Source organism: Culex quinquefasciatus, chromosome 1 (assembly GCF_015732765.1).
Source record: "Culex quinquefasciatus strain JHB chromosome 1, VPISU_Cqui_1.0_pri_paternal, whole genome shotgun sequence".
In the NCBI taxonomy this organism is placed as follows: domain Eukaryota; kingdom Metazoa; phylum Arthropoda; class Insecta; order Diptera; family Culicidae; genus Culex; species Culex quinquefasciatus.
The window spans coordinates 26148745-26171295 of NC_051861.1; the positions used below are offsets into that span (position 1 = coordinate 26148745).

The 22551-nt window shown below is 39.1% G+C and overlaps 4 protein-coding genes across 5 annotated transcripts in view; 3 read left to right on the forward strand and 1 right to left on the reverse strand.

Annotated features, from left to right (window-relative positions):
- Nucleotides 1-22551, reverse strand: part of LOC6047618 (C-1-tetrahydrofolate synthase, cytoplasmic) — a 44973-nt gene that overhangs the window by 18161 nt on the left and 4261 nt on the right. The window contains exons 1-2 of one of the 2 annotated variants that reach the window (XM_038262123.1): nucleotides 2866-3282; nucleotides 2567-2777 (exon numbers count right to left, since the gene is read on the reverse strand). In XM_038262123.1, the coding sequence (XP_038118051.1) occupies nucleotides 2567-2777; nucleotides 2866-3179 (525 nt within the window). In that variant the 5' untranslated portion in view covers nucleotides 3180-3282. Of the gene's footprint in view, nucleotides 1-2566; nucleotides 2778-2865 lie in introns of those variants that run through there. The other variant, XM_038262182.1, reaches the window with a different exon arrangement.
- LOC119769564 lies at nucleotides 19533-19995 on the forward strand. Its single transcript, XM_038262514.1, has 2 exons — nucleotides 19533-19746; nucleotides 19836-19995. The coding sequence occupies exons 1-2, from the start codon at nucleotides 19536-19538 to the stop codon at nucleotides 19931-19933; spliced, it is 309 nt and encodes a 102-aa protein (XP_038118442.1). The 5' UTR covers nucleotides 19533-19535; the 3' UTR covers nucleotides 19934-19995.
- On the forward strand, nucleotides 20004-21330 carry LOC119769536. The gene is made up of 2 exons (XM_038262422.1): nucleotides 20004-20233; nucleotides 20407-21330. Exons 1-2 carry the CDS (start codon nucleotides 20206-20208, stop codon nucleotides 20775-20777), a joined length of 399 nt encoding a protein of 132 aa, XP_038118350.1. The 5' UTR covers nucleotides 20004-20205; the 3' UTR covers nucleotides 20778-21330.
- LOC119770621 lies at nucleotides 20925-22513 on the forward strand. Its single transcript, XM_038265863.1, has 5 exons — nucleotides 20925-21003; nucleotides 21076-21116; nucleotides 21163-21394; nucleotides 21452-21711; nucleotides 21777-22513. The coding sequence occupies exons 1-5, from the start codon at nucleotides 20925-20927 to the stop codon at nucleotides 21945-21947; spliced, it is 783 nt and encodes a 260-aa protein (XP_038121791.1). The 3' UTR covers nucleotides 21948-22513.

Here is a 22551-nt window from a genome sequence, read left to right on the forward strand (position 1 = left end):
CAGGAAAACCCAAATGTTCACAAAAAACTTGATTGGATTGCTATGCTCAAATAAGATATGGAAATTGAACTTAACTTGAAAAAGCTTTTCCCTTTTACAAATAATAAGAATAAAATAATATTTGAAAATAAAACATTTGATTTCATATCTGGGGTGTAACTGCTAAATAATTTTTAAGGTAAATTTTGGGGTCCACCTTTTGTTGGCTTCTCTAAATTATAGTTATTGGAATTTTTGACAAGTTAAAATTTACATTTTCTGAATAAGAAGATTAGAGAAACATTGGTTTATTCAAACTTGAACATCGAACACTGGACAAATGTTCTAAACAATTTTGAATTTTTCAAATGTTTTTTTCTGATTAGCTTATATAATTTTGCTTCGATATTTATCAGTTTAAATTTCCCAGGAGTCTCGACCGAATTTCACGGGAATCGAGAGGTCCAAAAATGGTCAATTTCCCGGGAATTCCCGCTCGTCACCCTCTACTCATTACCAAAGCTTTTTTGTGGAATATTTAGAGAAGTTTTCCGATTTCAAAATTCTAGTATATTGAAAAAGCGTATAGGCAAATGTCACTTGTACGAAGTTCCTTATGAAAGGGGAAATCATGCTGGAAATATTTCAAAGGCATTTTTTTTAGACTGGAGAATGTCAAAATTTCAACAGAAAGGTAAATGTTTTAATGTTAAAATAATTCCTATTTCAAGGAAGCTCAAAATATAAGGGAACTATACCTTTTCTCAGCCTATTTCTATTATCGGCCTATCAGCACTTTGATCATGAATCACAGCTTAAATAACATGTTTTTGACTGTTCCAAAGTAATTAATAGCTTAAATAAAAACGAGCAAGCAACTCATCATTGTTGATACATCTGAAAATGTTGATTCAATAGTGGAAAAGGCAAAATTGATGAGAATTGGTCGAACGGCTTAGTGTGATTAAAATGGGTATATTTCCCCTAATTACATTTTTTCACAATTTGGCTGATTGTGATTTACAGCCAATTTAACGTGAAATTAACATATAGTTGGACAAATTTTTAGTTGGATGGTATGACTTAAACTTCATTATTCAACAGTCCAAACTTCAATGCTGTATTTATTTTGAGAAGCTCTTGTAGAACTCCTTGAACTTTCTGCCACTTGAGCGCCCCTTCTTCGATGAAAAGATAAATTTAGCATTAAGTAAATATGAATTTTCAAAAACACTTCGGTAGAAAAATTCATACAATTGATTTTGGCGCCCCTAAATATTTTTTTTATATTTAAAACCAAATTATCTAGTTATTTGTAGTTCTACTTTATAATTTGGCGCCCTTTCTTTTTGAAATACCTAATGAGGATGTTATAACTAACATGAAAACTATGTACAACCATCGATTTCGGTCGCCAAATGTTAAGGTAGTCGTGCCATCCGGTTTTAATTTCACAATAACACTCAAACAAGCTCCAGATCGGATCGAAGTAGTCTACAATCGGAGGAAGACGTCAATTTTTTTAGCTGCTGCTTTTTTCCATGAATTTTCGTTCCAAAAAATTAAAAGTGGTTCCGGAACTAATCAGTGCAGTGGTCAATGGTGTTGTTCGTGATGGAATTGCTCAAGTAGTGGTTCCAGTCAACCGGACGAAGCAGTTCGCGCCGCAAACGCGCCGACAAAAGATGCTGATTGCCATTCAGAACTTTGAGAACGCATGATCGAGCTGATCGGACCCAACTGGAAAATCTTCTACCAGAAGTGCTAAACTATCATCAGGACTTCCTGGACCAGTTTATCAAAAATTGCATGCTGACTGATCCGGACCTGCTCAAGAACATCATCAACCTGTGCAACATTTGGTGCTCCTTCCGGTTATCACCACGGTCAGCTTTCCCCAGCAGCAACAGGAGAAGCAAATCGTTGTTGGAAGCGATTCAAATCCTAAAACTGAGAATCTTTACATTGGAAGCCGGAAGAGAAGTTAGTGTTTCAAAATTTCTTGAAAAATGAAATGGACCAGGATCCGATTACAAATTTGGTGAGCCCGTTCTTTTTTTCAACACAAACACTTTATCACTTATTCTATCATACTCTCATAACAATCAAGACAAATACCCCAACCTTATTATATACGTGGTAGGGTGTTCCCTCAGTCGTTCGCTGTGAGTTGTGGATTGCCTGCTTCTCTAATGAAGGTTCGACTGGGGGGGCATGCTTATTAATTTCTCGTCGCTCCATACCCTCAGTGACGTGATGGGAGCAAGGGCGTCTATGCGAAGTGTCCCTACACCCGCTACAAATTTCCGGCGCTTGGGGAGGGAAACTGGAAACCATTTTTGATTTATGCGCCGGTATTTGTAGCATTAAAATTCGTGCAAAAAAACTTATGCACGTGGGTGTACAGATTATGGAGTAAAAGATGATCGAATTGTTCACCTAGCGCTCACATGTGTTTCAGGACCAAGTTGCCTGCGGGTATGGGTATCATACATACATACATACATACAACACTCAAACAAGCTCCATTTCCTGTACTCAAGTTCCTTCGATATTTAATGCCCGCTCGCTCAACTCAACAACTCACCGTCGCCAGAAGCTCGTCCTGCGTCGTCGACCGCGGCAGCTGCACGTGCTCGGCGTAGATGCCGATCTCCTCGGCGGCCTTCACCTTCATCCGGATGTACACGTTGGAGTCCTCGCGGCCGCCGACCTGCACGATCGCCAGCCCGGGCACCAGCGTCGGGATCTTGTTCCGGATATCACTCACTTCTTTCCGCAACTTGTCGCGGATTTCTCTACAAAAAGGAGTTGACGGAGAACGAGGGAAGGGTAAGATATAGGATTCACTTCCACCACAGGGATTCACTGATCACGTTCACTCACTTGGCTATTTCCACGCCGGACAGAATCTTGGCCGTACCGATCATCTTCTTCTCGGGCTTAACTACCACACTTTGCACTAGCTGGCTGAACCGTTGGCGAAGGCTGCTCGCGGAACACTGATCCTGGTCGGGCGGAGAACCGTTGGCGAACGTTGGTGACTGCTGTTGGCGGCCGTTGCGATCCTCGATCGAGTGGTGTTCTTCCAGGGACGGTGATCGCCGTCGAATGTCCACGAAAGATGCGCTGCAACTGAGACGAATGGTTAGCTCGATTCCGCCGCAAGCCGTTACTGGTAAGGATCTGGCCACGATCATAGTTTTGACGCGCCGATCGCGGAATTGCGCAAAAATAGCAATTTCTCGGCCGATATCTGGCCGATCAACGTGCCAGAGCGGGACAACCCGATCGTGCGACTGTTTGCGAACTTATTAATCAGTTCGAAAGTTTCAATATTGTGAATGACTGCTGTTGCTACAAGCCGTAACTATTGCTGGCCATCGGACAGGGCAGGGTTGCCAAGAACGGCCCGGAGATAAGGATGCACTTTGAGACGCGGCTGCTGGACATCGGGCGTCCTCGGGCGCGTTCAATCGCCACTAGGGCATTGATGTTGGTAGTATCTCTCACTCTCTCTCTCTATTTTATTTTTAGTATTTACTTTTGCGTCAATTTTACTAGCCATGGTGGCATACGGAACGTCACAGATTAATAAGTTAATTAATCAGCGATCGGAAAAATTGGCGTAGAAATGCACGATGATAGGCGTGTTTGGCTGGCGAAAAACATATTTTTGCGGGATATTGATGTCGCGGAATGTGTGGGAATTTTATTGATTTCGATTGACAAGGAAGGACACTTCTACGAGTGTTCTTCATGAGTAATGTAGCTCGATTTTGGCTTATATACTTAGCTGTATACTAAATACATCACAAATTTCAAAGTTTAATTATGCGTCGCAATCATGTAAAAGAAAAAAGTTTCAAAAGAAATTCAAAAAAGAACTTGGGCCAACGATACAATAGATACCGTAAACTGGGGTCAATCGGGACTTATGGGGCGAATTGGGACAGCAGTTTTAACCATGTTGGAGCACAATATTTTGATTTTTCTGGTTGGTTTCGGTTAGAACAGACTCAGGCCAACAAAATGTGTACATCCATTTCCAAATTTAAAAGCTTTAAATGCTCTAAAAACTGCTGTCCCTATTCAGACTGTAGTCCCGATTCACCCCAGATTACGGTACCAAACTTGGGATTTATTTTTACTATTGATCCCTTAAAGTTTGGTCCAAATGGGTGAGTCCAAATATGTAGCCAGTTGACATGAAATGACTACGATTTCCCGGGAACCACAAATCGTAGAAGTTAGGAAACTTTATTTTAAAAATTCGTCACATTATTAAAATGCTTTCAGATATTCCCCATTTTCTAGTTATCAGTTCACAACTAAGGTCACAGCTATAATCGAAACCAAGGAGTTTATTCATCAAACTGCAAATTGATTAACAACTCTCTGTTGAACATCTCAATAACACTCCTCTCTAAATTGCTTTACAACTTTACGGTTGTTAGGGGACACTCTCGTATGTTTAGCACGTATGCACTCGCTCCTAACTCCACCCAATTAGCTGATTTTCACTATTCAAACAACTGTTTATCGCTCGATTTCTATTGAAAACGCTTTTTATGAGCTGTAATTGAACGTCAAAGTGCTGATATGGCAACATTAGATGCTGTTCCCCTACTCATAAGAACGACATAAAATTGCCGTAAAAAAGTTTTCCCAGCATCGCATGCTTCCATCGTCATGGACCACCAAAACGGTATAACCTTCCACCCTCTCTCACTCGACCATTCGACACTGGTCACCATCGAGAGTAGATGAAATGTAAACACAGCTGGGTCAATATTTATACAATGTTGCACTGGGCTAAGTACTTTTAAAAATAAACTTGAAAGGTATACTAATATTTTGATTGGTTTTTTATTAGCACCATAATGTTCTGATGGATGAGTTTTGCCACCAGGATGGCTAATTTGATGAGTTTATTAAGCGTTCAAACTTTGACGAGGTAGGAGGAAACGGAATGTTCTATTCTATTCTAGCAGGGTTTACCTTTACAGGGAAATAAGGAATTCAGAGCATGATTTTAGAGACAGAGTTGGGTTAGATTACTGTGCTTTGACTGTGTGACAATTTAATTAGATTAATTTGATTATTTATTTCAATTATGCCATCCTTAACTTGTTTTAAAACCTCAGGCGTATAATTATCTCTGAAGATCAGAACGAACTTATTCATATTAGTTTGTATTAACGGTGCACATCAACTAGAGACTTATGCTCTGAGATTTTGGTTACACACATTTTAGTAAATTGAAAACTACGATTTTTGATTCTTCCCGTAAAGAACTGCACACAAAATTATTTACAACAAGATTTGACTTTTTTACGAGCAGATTGCAGAATTGGGTCAGTTAGTTTAAACATTTTGGAATAGGAAGACAACAACTTCCTTGGTTGATGTGCACCTTTAAAAGAACTTTTCATATCTAAATTGTAAAAAAAGTAGTTTTTGCAACAAAGGTACATGATTTTTTTTGGCGCGAATTGTATTTTGGCATTCGATATCAGATAGATCTGCCAACAGAACTACAGAAAAATATTTATAATACACTCAACCCCCGGTGGTTGGTCACTTTTTTAGTTTGTACCCCGTTGGTTGTTCAAAGTCAAACTAAAAAGTGACGAACTGTCACTTTTCACACGGCGCTCACGCACACTATCAAAACAAACGTTTGGTAGTGTGTGTGATTTTTGTGTAAAAGGGTTGTCAAACTAAAAAGTGACCCCGTTCGTTTGACAACAGTTGGTGTCAAACCATCGGGGTTTGAGTGTAGGACATTAATAGATCTGAGCACGGGATTGAAACTCGTCTGAAAAACCTGTATCATTTTCCCAATCAAAACAGTGGCGCCGCGTGGTGGTAGCTGCCCTGTTTATTACACTGTGAAATTATCCATGGCAAATCCAAGGAACCAAAAGGTGAAAGCAGAAATGTCCGCCCAAAAGGGGTGCTGCAAAAAAAAACTATTTATTTTTTTAAAAAAATCCCAACAAATCAGCAACGAATTACAAGTTTGATAGTCGAACTACACTTAAAAGTTGGTTTTGTTATTTGTTTTTGCAAAACCGCATATTTTTTAACAAAAGTGCCAAAAATATTCGTAACTACCTTTTGCCTCTTGGTGGCCCTTTGTGTTAGTATGTGTGTGGTCGATATTTGCGGACGTGCACGCAGAACACAGAACTGTGAGAACTAGCGAAAATGCCTCACTTTCTTCTGATACAAGTCGCCATATTGAAATTGCTTGAAGATTCATACCCGTGATCTGAGGGTAAGACGATTGGGAGCGTTCTTTTATTACGTAACGCAGTGGGGGGAGGGGGGGGGGGGTCGGAGGCCGTGTTACGCTCCATACAAAATTTTGAAAATTTGTATGGAAATTTTGTTACGAGGGGGGGGAGAGGGGGTCTAAAAGTCCGATTTTTCGCGTTACGTAATAAAAGAACGCTCCCATTGGTGGTATGAATGAAATAAAAACTAAAAAAATTATTGTCAGTGGCCTAATTTATTTGAATAAATTGAATAAATCTTTAATAAAGAAACAGAAATAACATTGAAAAAGATTTAAATAGTTAATTATTTCTTCCATAATAATTTTTTGTCCGAATGAAAATTTTAAGAAATTTGATTATTTTCAATTTCGATTCGGTTTTATTGTTGAAAAATCAAGATACAATAAGTTCTTTTGAGGTACATAACAGAGTTTTGGAGTTCCTTACAGCTGTGTGTTACCGTAATCTGGGGCAAATCGGGACTGCAGTCTGAATAGGGACAGCAGTTTTTAGAGCACTTAAAGCTTTTAATTTTGGAAATGGATGCACACATTTTGTTGGCTTAAATCTGCTCTAACCGAAACCAACCAGAAAAATCAAAATATTGTGCTCGAACATGGTTAAAACTGCTGTCCCAATTCGCCCATGTGTCCCGATTGACCCCAGTTTACGGTACATTATAATCCATTTTGGAACAGTTATTGCTTGTAAATAAAGGTGTCACCAAGAGTAAGAAAAAAATAAAAAAAATAAACTTACTAAAATTGCAAGGGAAAGGGGATAGAAATAGAAAAAGCTTAAAACTAGATCACAGTTTTTTATCCTTTATAGATGTGCTTGATCATCAGCTCCCCAAGGGCCAGGAATTGCTCCGCCTTGTTACGGCAGGTCCGAAACCAAAGATTGACCCATTACTAGGCTAAATTCAAAATTTGAGCTCATTTTGACCACGAGAACACCTCCCTCCAATCGCTTGAAGTTTGTATGGGAAAAATCGTCATAATGTACAGAGAAAAGCAACTGTTTTACTTTTTTACCTGTGGAAGGCGCCATAATTATCCGATTCTTAACATTTCTCAGATGTAGAACCTTCATTAAATTTAGAACAACTTTCTCGATGACACCATATTTTAGGATTTTTTGTTGAAAAGTTATTAGCTTCTGAAAAAGACCCCTTTTGCGCGACCGGCTCAAAGGGGCAACATATCAGGCGCACTGCCACTCTGCCAGGCAGGCAAGCCCGTACGAAATAAATGTTCCAAGGTAGCCCCTTTGAGCGGCTCGAGCAAAAAGGGTCCTTTTCAGAAGCTAATAACTTTTCAGCAAAAAATGCTAAAAATACGGTGTCTTCAGAAAAGTTGTTCAAGATTTAATGAATGTCCTACATCTGAGAATTGATAAAGATTGGACGACTATTGCGCCATCCACAGGTAAAAAACTGAAACAGTTGCTTTTCTCCATACATTATGACGATTTTTTCCATACAAACTTCAAGCGATTAGAGGGAGGGTTTCCCGTGGTCAGAATGAGCCCAAATTTTGAATTTAACCAAGTGAAGTAAAGGGTCAATCTTTGATTTCAGGGGTTAGCCCAGATTTGGACCACTCTAATGTGCATCGTTCAGTGCCCTTATACAACTGTCCCTGTTTAGACTGTTATCTCAAGTTAACGGTTCATAAAACAAATTAGGCATAGCCAAAAATCGATGCAAATCGCAGATAGTCGCTATTTTTTTGTTAAAATTAAAAGTATAAGCATAAAAAAGAACTAGGGGCCTACCATAATATTGTAAATCAAGATTCAACTATATTGTCTTAAATATCCACTAGTGGCATATTTTGAATGAACTCACGTTTCTGATTCCACGCAGTTAGGCATTTTTGGGAATAATAAACTCACGAATACACCCTTAAATTTGAACTTTTATCAGCCAAAATATGACGATAAACACCGTGAATGCAATTATTTGAACTAAACCTGAATGACAGCCGAACAAAAGAGAGCACTCACCATCATCTTTTCGCGCGCTTTTCACCTACCTAGAGATCTACGAAACCCGCATTCACCAATACAAGTTTGCCCATTCGAGGTTTGGGTGCATAATGTATTCAATGAGTGCTGGCCTAGTTGAGTGACTCGAGTACGGTATAAAACCGTTGAACACGTTGGAGATTTGCTGTCGAACGGGTAGGGCCGTTCCTTGGGCATTCGCAATGAGATCGGCAAAGTGTCAATCCAAGATAATTCGAGCATGGCGATATTGCACGCGGTGCGTCATTGGCTTAGTTCAAGGATCATTCGGTGCAATTTTTCGCAGTTTCCCGAGCCAAAGAAAAACTTTGTCGTTGAATCAATTGTCAATATATTTTATTTTTATTTTTGAAATTTTATATGAATCATATTTTGTCGTTTCAAAAAGTAGATATCATTAATTACAAAAAAAAAATCCTCATTTGTTTAAGCTGGCGTGTGCCAGCAGCTTTATTATTCATAGATTTATTTTTTTCCTGTCTAAGAAAATTTTGTTCCTGATGACAACAAAAGTAAATTGTTTGCTTTAAAGCACTGCCCTGGTGTCCTAAGCTTCCATTCACCCCGGGATTCGAACTGACGACTTTTGGATTGTGAGTCCAACCAGCGATTCCACCAAGACAGGACCCAGGTAGATGACTCCTACACTTGGACTGGGCTAACGACCTAACTTCTAGGTTATGCCGGTGCCAACATTTACTTCCCCGTCCGACGAAAGGCGTGATCAGAAAAATCTCGTCTCGACCGACTGGGTGAGAGGCAACCACAGCTACCCCTACACCACCAGACCCGGTCTGGCATTATAATCTTTGATTTAAGACCAATAATTCTTCGACAAGACCTCAAAATGGGGCAGACTGAAAATTTCAAGAGGTTTGGTTGAAGCCAACTTCCACAAAACTTTAAAAACTATAAAATAAACCTGCAGGAGATAAATCGAAATTTCATCTCGGGTGGTCATCATCCGTCAGAGAAAACTGCACCATTCGTAAAAATGAGAAAATTCCACGCAAATATGCCACATAATCCCACGGCCGCAAAATCAATTTATCTGCGCTAGTCGCTATCAGAAATAATTTTCCAAAATTAATGAATGTTTGACAATCGGCGTAATTGGATTTTGCAACGCCAGGCCGCGCCAACGGTGGCGGTGGCCACGGGCCAACAAGAAATATTCCTCGTCCGTCGTCGTCGTCGTCGTCATCATCTTGATCGAGTTGTGGGATTTTCGATCGCCACGAGATCCGCTGCATCGTGTGCGAAAGATGAAAATTGACCTCCCTGGTGCGGTGATGCTGGATATAGAGATATTGGGTGCGGCGAAGTTGTCAGCCCCGGTGACAGTTGGCAGCAGGAAGCAAACGATACCGCGGATCAGTTGCAGTGAAACCTGACTCAAGTGGTCATTAGCAAAAGCCGAAAGGCGATGTTTTGCTTAATACTCGGGAGAGGTCTTGTTTATTACTAAAGCTTATTCGAATTAGCGGAATGCTGGTTTGACAATTACACTTTTAAATTTAGTATCGAGTGGCTTCGTTTTTTCTTCGATTTATCCTTCAAGAAGACTAATTACTGAAGTCGAAATTGAACATGATTAAGGAGATTCCCTTGTGGACCACCAATCAGTGAGGTCCGGCAAGAAAAAAGGGTAATTCTCATCAGCAGGTTCGGTTGATTTCAAGAATCTAAAGAACCGCCGATGAGCAACCTGTGAAGCCAGGCAGTTTGAGCAAGGACGCTAGAAAATTCGTCTGGAAACCAGTTTGCTACCCTTCCTGTGGACGTGAACGAGAAGGAAGAATTTGAACGTCGGGAAAAGGGGCTACCCATTTTTGTGAAAACATCGTCATCGGACTCGGGGCGAAAGTGGCTGACCGGATTTATCAAATCTGGTGCTTTATAAGCTTCCATTCGCTTGTGTGCTGATGGCCTCAATTACAACTACGTTCGGGATTTCCTGAACAACACAAAGATTGAATACTACAGCGATGACGATACAGGTAAACGCCCCATGAAACAGGTCCTCCGAGGCCTGTGTGACATGGATGTGAGTGAGCTGAAAGAAGAGCTAAAAACTCTTAAGTTGAACCTGATCGAAGTCTTCAAGATGACGAGACACAACAAGGACATCAAGTATCGTGATCAACTGTACCTGGTTCATTTCGAGAAAAGTAAATAAATAAATGTGAACAGTTAATAATAAAACAAAAATAAAACAAGGATGAAGAGCATTATGCCATACCACTTAGAATGTAAATGAATTGGAAAATACTGTAAAAATAACAGAAAGTGTTATGGATTCTTCATGAAAATTCAATTTTTGCATAAGAGTTGAATAACACTTTATGTTATCATAACAAACTTTGTTATTGATCTGATATTGATTGAAAGCAAAAAACATCTTGAGAACAACATTTCTGGAGTTTTTTTTGAAAAGGTCCAATAAACCAAATTTTCAATTTTTGCTTTTTGGGTGTTTTTAGAACCGCTTTGAGTCAGGGGTATTCAAAAACATCCAAAACGCAAAAAAATAAAATTTGGTTTATAGGACCTTTTCAAAAAAAACTCCAGATTTTTTGTTATTGAAGAATAACTCCAACTGTTATTGGGATGATCGGATTAGTTGTTAAAATAACAAAAAATAATAACAAAAATTTGTTCGAAGAATAACTTAAAATGTTATTAAACTGTTATTACAATTACAATCCAATAACAAAAAAATCATAACGACGAGTTACAAATCTTGTTATAAATAACATAAAATGTTATTGGCTTAGTATAGTGCATACAAAATATGTCATGCAAAATATGTCTTTTCTAACAATGTTTCATCATAATTTTGAAATTAAAATGACTGGTTGTGCTTAGAATCCCGGACACTGATAAAAGCTGATTCGAAATCCAGACACTTTTGCTTCGAATTCCGGACACTCGATTTTGTTTATGAATCGCACAAATTTGGACTGAAATGTTAGTGAATGGCATTCTTTAGGTCTCAAATAAGCTGTTAACATCAAAACAATCGATAGGGGAAGGTGGGGCAAGACGACCATATGGGGCAAGAGGAACAATCGCTCGTAAGGCCGTAATTTTTACAATTTTGATTATTTCCAGTATGAGGAATTGTTGCTAGCAATGTAATTAGCTGATTGTACTACCACATAACCGCCAAAACGACGTAAACGCCACGGGGCATAAGATTGAATGAAGTTTTTTTTTTCAAAACCTTTGTTTCCTTATAATATTTGGAAAGTACAAAATAAGGCTTAGGGTTCGTTTTAAGGCTATTTTTCCTAGATCAGTAGTGTCCCTACCAATGACTTGCACGTATTATAAAATATGATTTATGTTATGGTTATTTTTGTAGAGAGCTTTTAAAAAATCTTGTTTTAGTGGGGTAAGTGTACCATATGGATTTTTAGTATGGAAAAAAATACGAATTGCTGCAGCAACATATTTTATTGTGAAAAAAATACTTAAAAGTTCTTAAAAACTGAAAAAAATTTCCATACACGATATAATAATATCATGAAAATTTACTATTTATCATCTAAGTAATATTTTTTTTCGTAAAAACGGTCAAATTTTTAGTAAAATATTATTTTTTAATCTAAAAATGAAAGAAACGTTTCAAATACATCCTAATCTGATGTATCAAAGTGATAATAGTTCAATTGTTAGTAAATTAGCATGTTTTTTCATGCATTGTTCTTCTTGCCCCAACGGGTTGTTCGTCTTGCCCCACTAGTTTAGTAGACCGTACGAAAAATCAAAAATTTTAAAATCATTTTTTTACATAAATAACAGAATTTTTTAAAAACTTGTTCTATCAAAGTCTCAGTAAAGACCTGGAATAAGATGATTCTTAAAAATCCGACAGATTTTTTAACGTTTTTAATGGGTTATAACGAGCATTTCCTTAGCTTGTTACACTTGCCCCACTTTCCCCTAGTTTATAAAAAATGGCTAGAATTTAAGAAAATCAAAAACATAAATTTCTGCTTTGCCTTCCCGGTGCTTCGGACGCCTATGAAATATTTCCGTTGAAATGTTTCGCATTTTTGGTAAACTCATATTTTTATTTAATTAAATTGTGTTTGCATTAACTACAGCAAACTTTAAATGAAAGTTGATGTTGTAATTCATCAAATAACACAGTTTTTGACATTCAAAATGCGAACTAATATCCAAATAATTTATAAAGAAAGTTGAAGTGTCCGGGTTTCGAAGCGTCCGGGAATTCGAATCATGACGTTATTAATTTATTTTTAGAAATCAATTAAAAGCCTTTAAAAGTAAAAATCAGTGAACATAGTCGTCTTTCCCTTTTTTCCGGTCAATGAGTTAACCAGAGGAGCAAAAAAAATAGATTGAAAAATGTAATTCCATCAGAGAAGCGGAAGAAAAATATTGAGAAAATAGATTGCTATTTTCTTGATACAATTAACATTAGTTTGTCAGTTTTTCTTAGGAAACTAACTAAATTTAACATTTTTGTCATACGCCTTTATAAAAGTTTAACTATTATTTAATTTGAATTTTGAAAGATAAAATATTAAAAGAAGTTGAAACCCGGGCAGACGGTAATTACAAAATTCATGCCATTTCAATAACAAATACTGTTAAAATAACAGAAAGTGTTATGGAATCTTCTTGAAACATATTTTTTTGCATAAAAGTTTAATAACAGTTTATTTCGATGTAAAATTGAATTTACAATCAAAGAGTACTTTAGTGAAATTTTGATAAAGTGCACCGTTTTCAAGTTATAGCCATTTTTATATAACTTTTTTCGAAAAAGACGCAGTTATTGATTTTTTTTTAAAAATAGTGCCCATGTTTGCCCACCCAAACAACCCACCATTTTCTAATGTCGATATCTCTGCAACTAATGGTCCGATTTACAATGTCAAAATATGAAACATTCGTGAAATTTTCCGATATTTTTGAAAAAATATTTTCAAAAATTTTAAATCAAGACTAACATATCAAAACGGCGTAATATTGAATGTTTGGTCGCGGCGTAGGTTTTACGCTATGGACAAGGGTCAAGTACATAAATGGTCAAAATATACAAAACAATTAAAATAGGCGTAAACAGTCACAATTTAAGAATATTTCAGATTTTTTCTGAGACTGTTTAATTTTTGCGATATTTGATTATTTGGGTGGAAATTTCCGTGGAAGTTATTTTTCTGTTTTCTGATTTTGAACAAAATTTTGAAGATTTCGTTACGTACACGCAGAAAAATAAGGCATATTTGAATCAACAAAACATTTTGTTGATTTGAAAATCTAGATTTTTGTTGAATCAACGCTAAACGTCAAAGCAACTTTTTCAAAACAACAAATGATTTTTGTGGAATTGAGAAAATCAAGGTTTGTTTCAACGCAAAATCGGCGTTGATTATATTCAACAAAATTTTTGTTGAAACAAACCTCGTACAGGCTGATTCTACAAAACATTTTTCTGCGTGAACATTAAAAATGCAGCTCAATAAATAACAATAGGGGAAAGTGGGGCAAGTGTAACAAGCTAAGGAAATGCTCGTTATAACCCATTAAAAAGTTAAAAAATCTGTTGGATTTTATTATAATCATCTTATTCTAGGTCTTGACTAAGACTTTGTCAGAGCAAGTTTTAAAAAAATCATGTTTTTTATGTAAAAAATTGATTTTAAAAATTTTGATTTTCCGTACGTTCTACTCAACTAGTGGGGCAAGACGAACAACCCGTTGGGGCAAGAGGAACAATGCATGAAAAAACATGTTAATTTGCTAACAATTGAACTGTTATCACTTAGATACATCAGATTAGAATGTATTTGAATGGTTTCTTCATTTTTAGATTAAATAATAATATTTTACTAAAAATTTTATCGTTTTTACGAAAAAAAATACTACTTCGATGATAAATAGTAAATTTTCATAATATCACTATACTTTGTATGTACAATTTTTTTTTAACGATTGTTTATCAGTTTTTAAGTACTTTCATGTATTTATTTCCCAATAAAATATGTTGTTGCAGCAATTCGTAATTTTTTCCATACTAAAAATCCATATGGTACACTTGCCCCACCTGAACAAGATTTTTTTTAAAGCTCTCAACAAAAATAACCAAAAGTTAAATCATACTTTGTAATAGGTGCATGTCATTGGTAGGGACACTACTGATCTAGGAAAAATAGCATTTTGATAAAATGAGCCTTAAAACGAACCCTAAGCCTTATTTTGTACTTTCCAAATATTATAAGAAAACAAAGGTTTCGAAAAAACTTCATTAAATCTTATGCCCCGTGGCGTTTACGTCATTTTGGCGGTTATGTGGTAGTAGAATCAGCTAATTGCATTGCTAGCAACAATTTCTCATACTGGAAATAATCAAAATTGTAAAAATTACGGCCGTACGAGCAATTGTTCCTCTTGCCCCGTATGCCACTATGGGGTTTCAGGCGGCCATAAATCGAAAAACCGACATACTCTAATTATTTTTTTGGTATTTTTTTTTCGAAAATAAACATTCTAACTAAGAAAAATCCGGAGTTTGAAAGTTGTAGGTTCAATATTCACTGAATTGCAGACCTTCAAAGGAGAAAATGGTAAGAAAAAACATGTTTTTTTGACAAAAAAATGATTATTTTTCATAGTTGTACTGTGTAGCTGTTTATGTATTTTTTCCTGCATCATTATAAATATTCAGAAAGGTAATTGATTCAACTTTTCAATAACATTTTACAAAACACACTTTTATAGGCTAAAAAAAATAATAAAAATCAAAAAAGATGGATTTTTATTCAAAATTTAGTTTTTTTCGACTTTGTTAATGGAGTACTTTTTTTGTGTGCATTTGTGCGATCTGAAAATTTTGCAGCTTAAAATTTGAACCATGTCCTAACTTGTCTCCAATTTCAAAGTGCACTTATGTGCACTTTTCGAGTTATGCCATTTTGAACATTTTGATTCATGCAAGAAAATTAATGATTTCGCGTATACGCTTGGTTAAAATCACATTATTTACCTGCGGAGGCAGAAATGACGTACCTGCTATGTATGTTTTGAAATTGATTTGATATTCATGACTTTGTTGGTACCGTAAACTGGGGTGACTTTGATAGCCCGGGGTGACTTTGATAGGTTTTTCAATTGCCCGTCAAATTAATATTTAAACATTTTTGAGAATTTTGAGTATGTAAGCATTAAGGGAAACCTTATTATCGAACATATATGCAAAAATGTGACTGTTACATTGGATGTATCAAAAATAGTGGCCAAATCAAATTTCTATCAATGTCACCCCGGGCTATCAAAGTCACCCCAGTTTACGGTACTTAGGTACGTTTAATAAAATTAGAAATTACTATTCTAAGTATTTTACATAAACGATTCGTCGAATATTCATATCAGTTCGTTGTTGTGTTCTTTTGAAAGTATGGATAATAATACCGTAGTGTCCCTGTACGATATAACGAAGCACTATTCTGAAAACGTGAGAACTGCTTTCGAGTATATTTGTAAGAATTACAACATTGCAGAACCATCACATGATCAACTCAGGAAAAACCCACAGAGGAAAAACTACGCATGCTGTTCTGTAGCTTCAAAACGAGGTATACAAAAGCCCATAGAAGAAGTTCATATTTTAAGTAATCTAAAGACAATCGGTTACATAGTGATTTTGATTTAGAAGAATTTATCGTGGAAAACGTGAATTTTGCAAGTGGATCAACCAAAAACGTGGACGAGAATCCATACAATGTTCCATAAAATAAACCGTCTAAAATTCTAAAACACCACAAAAATCAAATTTTAATTGGAGGGGGATGGGGGGGGGTCTTCAAAGAGAGGTGGATTTAAACTCAAGAAAAAGAGGAGGGAGATTGAACGTAAATCAGAAACTTTAACATAGCATAAACCGCCATTCCGTGCATCAAATAGACAGAGCAAGAATATTAAAATTCACCACTTTAATGCATGTGGCCTCAAATATATGAAAAAATCGAAAATTAAACTTTTTTTTTGGAAAAATATCAAAATTCATTTGTTTTCATTATACTAAGTACAAACAACACAAAAAAGTCACAAAAAAGCAAAAAAATATTTTTGGCCGCTCGCTTATATGGAAATACCCCATAGTGGTATGGTCGTCTTGCCCCACCTTCCCCTACGCATGCCTAAAATTATTTTCCAAGATTTTTTTTAATTAGTAATTTTTTTCTAAGTTTTTTTTTACGTTGAAATTAAGTTAATATTTTTTTAGTTTATTGAAAAATAATATGTAAGAAAGCATAAAGAGTACTTTTTGTATGTCTTACATAAAATTTTCATAGTTATTTTAATATTTTTCACGTTCTGCGAAATTTCCGTGAAATTTGGTGTTTTGAAATTAAGGTCTCCGTGAAATTTTCAATTTCTGAGCATGAAAAATCACTAAGCCTACTAATAAGTCAACGCAATTCATCTTAAGAACCAACATCAAATACCAGAAAACATTACAGGGATAGTTTTTTCTTGAAAAATCTAAAACGGAGACTTGATTCACTCGTTGAAAAGACACGTCAACAGCGACCACGCGGCCATCAAATCACCGGCGGTGACATAGCACTGCCATGGACAGGCGAAAATTAATCCTAACGTCGAAGCGCCGCCGTCCAAGTAGCAGCCAACACGTGCAAAAATTCGATTAATCCGGGTTTAAAAATAGAGAAACACGATCACGCGGAAAGGTGTCAGAGATCGGGTTTTATTTTTCGCACTTTCCCAGCGCACTCTTTAGTATCGGAAGTGGGGTCATTTGGCAATTTTTGTTGTTTAGTTTTTTACAGCATTAAACAAAAACATAAAACATATTCAAAAAATAAAACATTTTTGAAATAAAAAAAACATCAAAAATATATTTTTAAATGCACAAGAATTGTCATTCCACTCAATGCAAACTACACCTGAGCAGACGATGGCTAATCTCACCTCGGTCCCGTCGATTCATAAAGATGAAATGGGGGGAAAAAAGGTAAACCACTAAGAACACCTTGCAGCGACGGTGGATTAATTTACTAGTCGCTCGGTCTACCGGTGCGACAGAAAGGAAATGAATTAATCCAGGCGTGAGCGCGTGCTGAAAATTTTCCCAAGTTCCCAAGATGTACGGCATTTGTCGGGTTGGCGGTAATGGAATCCGACGTCGGGTTATTATTTGAAAAGCGAAAACTTTTCGCGACAACTCTATTAATAGGAATTGTTTGTAGTTGGAATATGCGAGCAAAATCGATCGATTCCGTCGTCCCAGTGCCGGAAATGCTTCGACGATGCTCGGTTGATCAACTAATTGATTGTGAGTTTATTGGTAGTAAAATTAAGCATTTCTTTAGAAGAGGTCTACAAAAAGGTAATTTTCCTAAGTTTTAGACCAAATTATACAATAGTATCCGAGATACCGTCAGTTAAAAATTACAGTAACAATTCGAAAAAAATTATATTCATGTTTTCGATAGTTTCGTTAGGCTGTAACTCAGAAACTAATCTCCCGATTTTCAAAGTCTCGTAAAGAAAATTGTCGTAAATTTTGGCAGCATTATTTTTTTCTTGAAAAAAATGAGACATTTAAATAACAGGCCACAGTTTCAATATTTGAATGAAAAAAAGTGTTTTAACATGCATTGCATTGCATTTGTCAAGTTGTTCTAAGTATTGACGAAATTTTATTTCTTCGAGTTGTTGCGGTTCTATAAATATGATTAACAATGCAGAATAGGGCATTTTAGATTGTTTTTAGTTGATTAGACTTATATTTCCATTGCAATTTTCAAATTCTTTGGAAAATATAGTTTTGCCCCCTTATTTTTGGACCAATTTTGAAGGGGGGTGACATCAAGGGGCTGGAAACTCTAATATTACTTAGGAATACTGAGTATACTAATGATATTCCAGTATACTTGTTAGTATACTAACCGAAAAGCAATAAACTGTTAGTATATTAAGATACTCTCAGTATATTGGTAAGTATACTGGCGGTATGTAAAGGAAATAATTAGTATACTAACATATATGTTGATATACTGGTTAACATAATAAGTATAGCTCTAAGAGTTTCCAACCCCTTGGGTGACATAAACTTTGAAAAATATTTGCATCGTTCTAATCGAAATTCGGACCAGAAGGCTGAAATATGTATGACCCAATCTCACCCCCAGACCCATGTCACTTTACTACACTCAACCCAGAGTCACTTTTTACACCGCGCTCTCGCACACTATTGAAACGTTCGCTTTCGAACGTAATAAGACGCGAGTCTGAAAGACTCGATCCAGCCGCACATTGTTGATGTCGAAACCAATAAACTGGGCCCTCGTCCTGTCACGTTCGTCAGTACCCAATCAAACCGTTTTCCGCATGACGGGTTCATTCCGCTTCGAATTCCGCTTCGAAAATTGCTTCGAAATTTTCTAAACGGAATCTCCGGTTGGACTCCGTTTAGATTCCGTTTGAGCCATTTTGGTACATTAGCGACACCTGCTGGTGTACGGCCGAACTTCAGTGACACTTCGCCGCGTTTCGCCGAAGCGGTTTTTCTTTCATTGTGTGAGTGTGGTCTGCTGAAGCAAACGTCAAACGTGCGTCAAAGTGTGCGCTAGAAAATTTCGCGATCGCAGCAGTCCACGCGGAAGAAATCCTCTTCCAAAGGATAATTTTTAAAGTATGAACTTGCTTTCAAGTGGAGAAATATTATTAATATTAAAATTATTTTTGCTTTTGCAGAACCAAGCCAATCCAGCCAGGAGGGAAGTCTCAACGAACTTTTGCAGCACATTCTATCGGTGCTGTCGCACGGCAAGCAAAGTGAATTCGGCCTCGCCAACTCGACGTACACGCGCTTTGTGCAGCAGGTGTGCCGGGACTTTCAGCGGGAACATGCACCGGTGGTGCTAACGCCACTGCTCTACCCAATGGAATCGGAACTCCGTAATGGACACTGCATGGGGCAGTCAGGTGATGGAGATCGGCTACACGTTGAGGGCTGCAAGAACCACCTGCTGGCGGCCGGGAGATATCGGCGCAGAATGTGGCCAAGATTATTTCGTTGATGTGCTTGACGTCGCTGTCGGAGAGTCCTCCGGGTAGAGCAGCGGCGATAGTACCACCGGTACATGTTCCCGCGGAAAGTCCCGGCACAGCTGCTGCACAAAGCGCGCGTACCTCGGGTCGTCGCCACCCGAAACGGACAATAAGGAAGTGGCTTCGTGGATGTCCCTTCACCTGGTGGACGTTCTTCTACCGGCAAGTGATGGAGATCTTCAAGTTTCCGATTCAACTCTGCCCGGACATTCTGTTTATGGCACTGCTGCAAATCATCTCGTCACGATGTCTCGCCAGGGGCTGTTCACTACATTGATTCCGATTTTCCTCGGAAATCACCCCAACTCTGGAACGATCCTGCACCACGCGAATTCTGGACGTGAGTATCTCAAGCTGGAGAAGTGGCTCGGCGACAAGATCCGCGAGCACAGAGAAGTGTTCGTGAAGACCATTATCATTTTTTTGCAGCAACCGCCACCGGGAGTGCTGCACCAGCATCGTGGCCTGAAAGCACCCTTTATCGCTTCTGCGATGGAGAGTCAGATCTTCCCGGGACCTTCTGTTGAATCGCTGTCCGGATTGGCCTCGAACATGGCTGGGTTGAACCTGGGAGCTCCTGGAACACTGTGCTTTGGAAGTACCCTTGGCAATCTACTTCTATCAGTGCATGGTGCGGAACCTGGCCGCGATCCAGCGACCGGACGAAAGATCGACGATCGATGCAACGAGCACGACATGCGCTTTGTGTACTATATTATGCTGAACGACTGGAGACGCGTCGAGTGGGAAGTGTCCGCGGTTTCGCAGTACATACCACATTCTGGATTGCTGGTTGCGAATGGCGTCTTCTTTCGCCGTCTCGCGCGGTGAGTTGCGATCAGATTCTTCCGATTGGTGTCAAGTCCTCGACCTCTTAAACAACTTCCGTTGGAGGAACAGCCGGAACTGACTCTGGTCTTGAGATGACCTAACAAGTTGTTTGTTTATCCATCCTCAATATAAGTGATTTTTTTATTTTACTCCATATTAAACATTACAGGAAAAAAACGGATCTCTTTGAGTTGTCACCGGGTGGAGAAGACGTCCAGGTTAAGCCTCGATGCGATAACGGGGGAAATGATGAACACGACAACGACTGAAGTGACGTCGGGAGCAGATCCGGAAGAAGAGGTGGGCAAGCCGGCGCTGAAACCTACGTGGCACGTGGACCGGCTTGCCGATTTGATGGTGAAGGACGTCAAGAATGAGAAGTGCTTCCGGTTGGATCAGCTGATCAACGAACGCAACGAAGGAGCTGAAGGACGAGTGCGAGGACGCACAGGGAATCCTCGCCAACTTCAAGCGCTTGCCAGAGTTCAACCAGGAAAAGCTGCCGTTTGCCGCCGCCCAGATTGGCAACTCGTTTCGTAACGAGATCTTGCCGCGTTTTGTGTTGATACGGGTGCGTGAGTTCACGATGTGCAAGATTGAGCACTTTTGCTATCCGCAACTGAAGGACCACCCCAAATTTTAAAACCTTCGGGACCTGGTCATGTGCTGTACACGGCCTGTAACCAGATGGACGGCAAGGTCGCAGCAAATCATGATCGGGGACAACGTGGATCAGATGTAACATCCCGTGCCGAAGACGAGCGAAGTTGAAAAGCAAGCAAAGCCGCCATTGACAAGGCATTCGAGAATGAAGCCAATGACGTCACCGAACTTCCAGCCAAACTGAGCCTGAGTGAGGTGAAAACCATCGGCGGGGGAGTACACTTAAAAACTGAACCACAATAACCCTGAAAACCCTGAAAAGCTCACCGTCAAATTCAGCTCCAAGACCGTGCACGAGGAGATCACTCCGTCCGTTATCGAACCTTGGTTCGGTGTTGGCCGCATCCTATACTCGTTCCTTGAGCACAGCTTCCGAAGCCGCGAAGGCGACGAACAGCGCAGCTACTTCTCGTTGACCCCGGTCATGGCCCCGCTCAAGTGTTCAGTACTGCCGCTGAGCAACAACGCCGACTTCACCCCATTCAGGAAGATCTGTAAGTAATCTATCTCGCAAGCAAAACTTCCTTCTATCCCAAGCTTTTTAATTCCAGCTTCATCCCTTACAAGCGTAGACATCTCGCATAAGGTGGACGACTTGAGCGGCTCGATCGGTCGACTGACGAAGCAATGGAATTCGAAGCCGTCGAGCTGGTTCAGAGTAATCCATGGCCGCCGATGTTTCCGATTGAACAGAACCACCACTGTGACGAGCGTGGCCGGCGAACCGGTCAAGTATGCGGAGATTCGTCACGAAGGAATCTACGCGGCGTCGTGCGAGAACTGCTTTTACTGGGTTGTGGTGCTGGGAAAGGTCTGGCTGGATTACATTTACTTGTTTCTAGGGTTGGAAATAACACTCTCTTCTCTCTGTTTCAGACCGTCCCGTCGAAGATCTTGCGCAAGGTTCACCTGATCGATTATGGCAACGAGTTGGTCATTCCGTCAACGGAGTTGCGGCCGCCGCTGCTGTTGATGAAAACCTTGGAAAAATCTGCGCGCGTTTCAGATGAAGATCGTCAAGTTGAGCCATCCGCTCGAGGTCAATGAGCGTATCCGGATTCGGATGAAGAACGCTGCGGAGGTTGATGGCCGTGAGCTGGTGGAAATCGTTCAGCCATCGGTGACGCCGTTCCTGTTCGACATGTTTCGTCCGCAGCTTACGACACCGCCCGAGCCAAATGATGTAGTTGATGAACGATGCGCTGATGAACTCGCATTGCCGTACCGGGCTCGAGTCTTGAAGGTCGTATCAGCAAACGCCGTTGAAATCCTCGATCTGGACAACAGCTCCATTAAAACGGTTCGCTTAGACAACATGTTCAACGACGTCAAGCTGATCGACCTGAGCATGAACCGCTCGCTGGGTGCCCTGCTGCTGGAGAACCACGACAAGAAGCTCAACGAGGCGGACGGAGCGGGAAAGTTCAAGCGCGAGCGGAGTTCGGAAAGTTCAAGGTCCCGAAGAAGGCCCAATTCGATCTGGTCATCCTAGTGGAGCTGCACGGGTTTAGCGATGGCAAGGGATCCGGAGTGTCGACCGGTGCCGCCTAGAATGACGTTGTAGGCCGCCCCGAGGGAGAGTTTTTTTGTTAAACTGGAAACAAACATTAAAAATAAAGGGACTTGGGGTTGGATCGCGTTTTATTTAAGA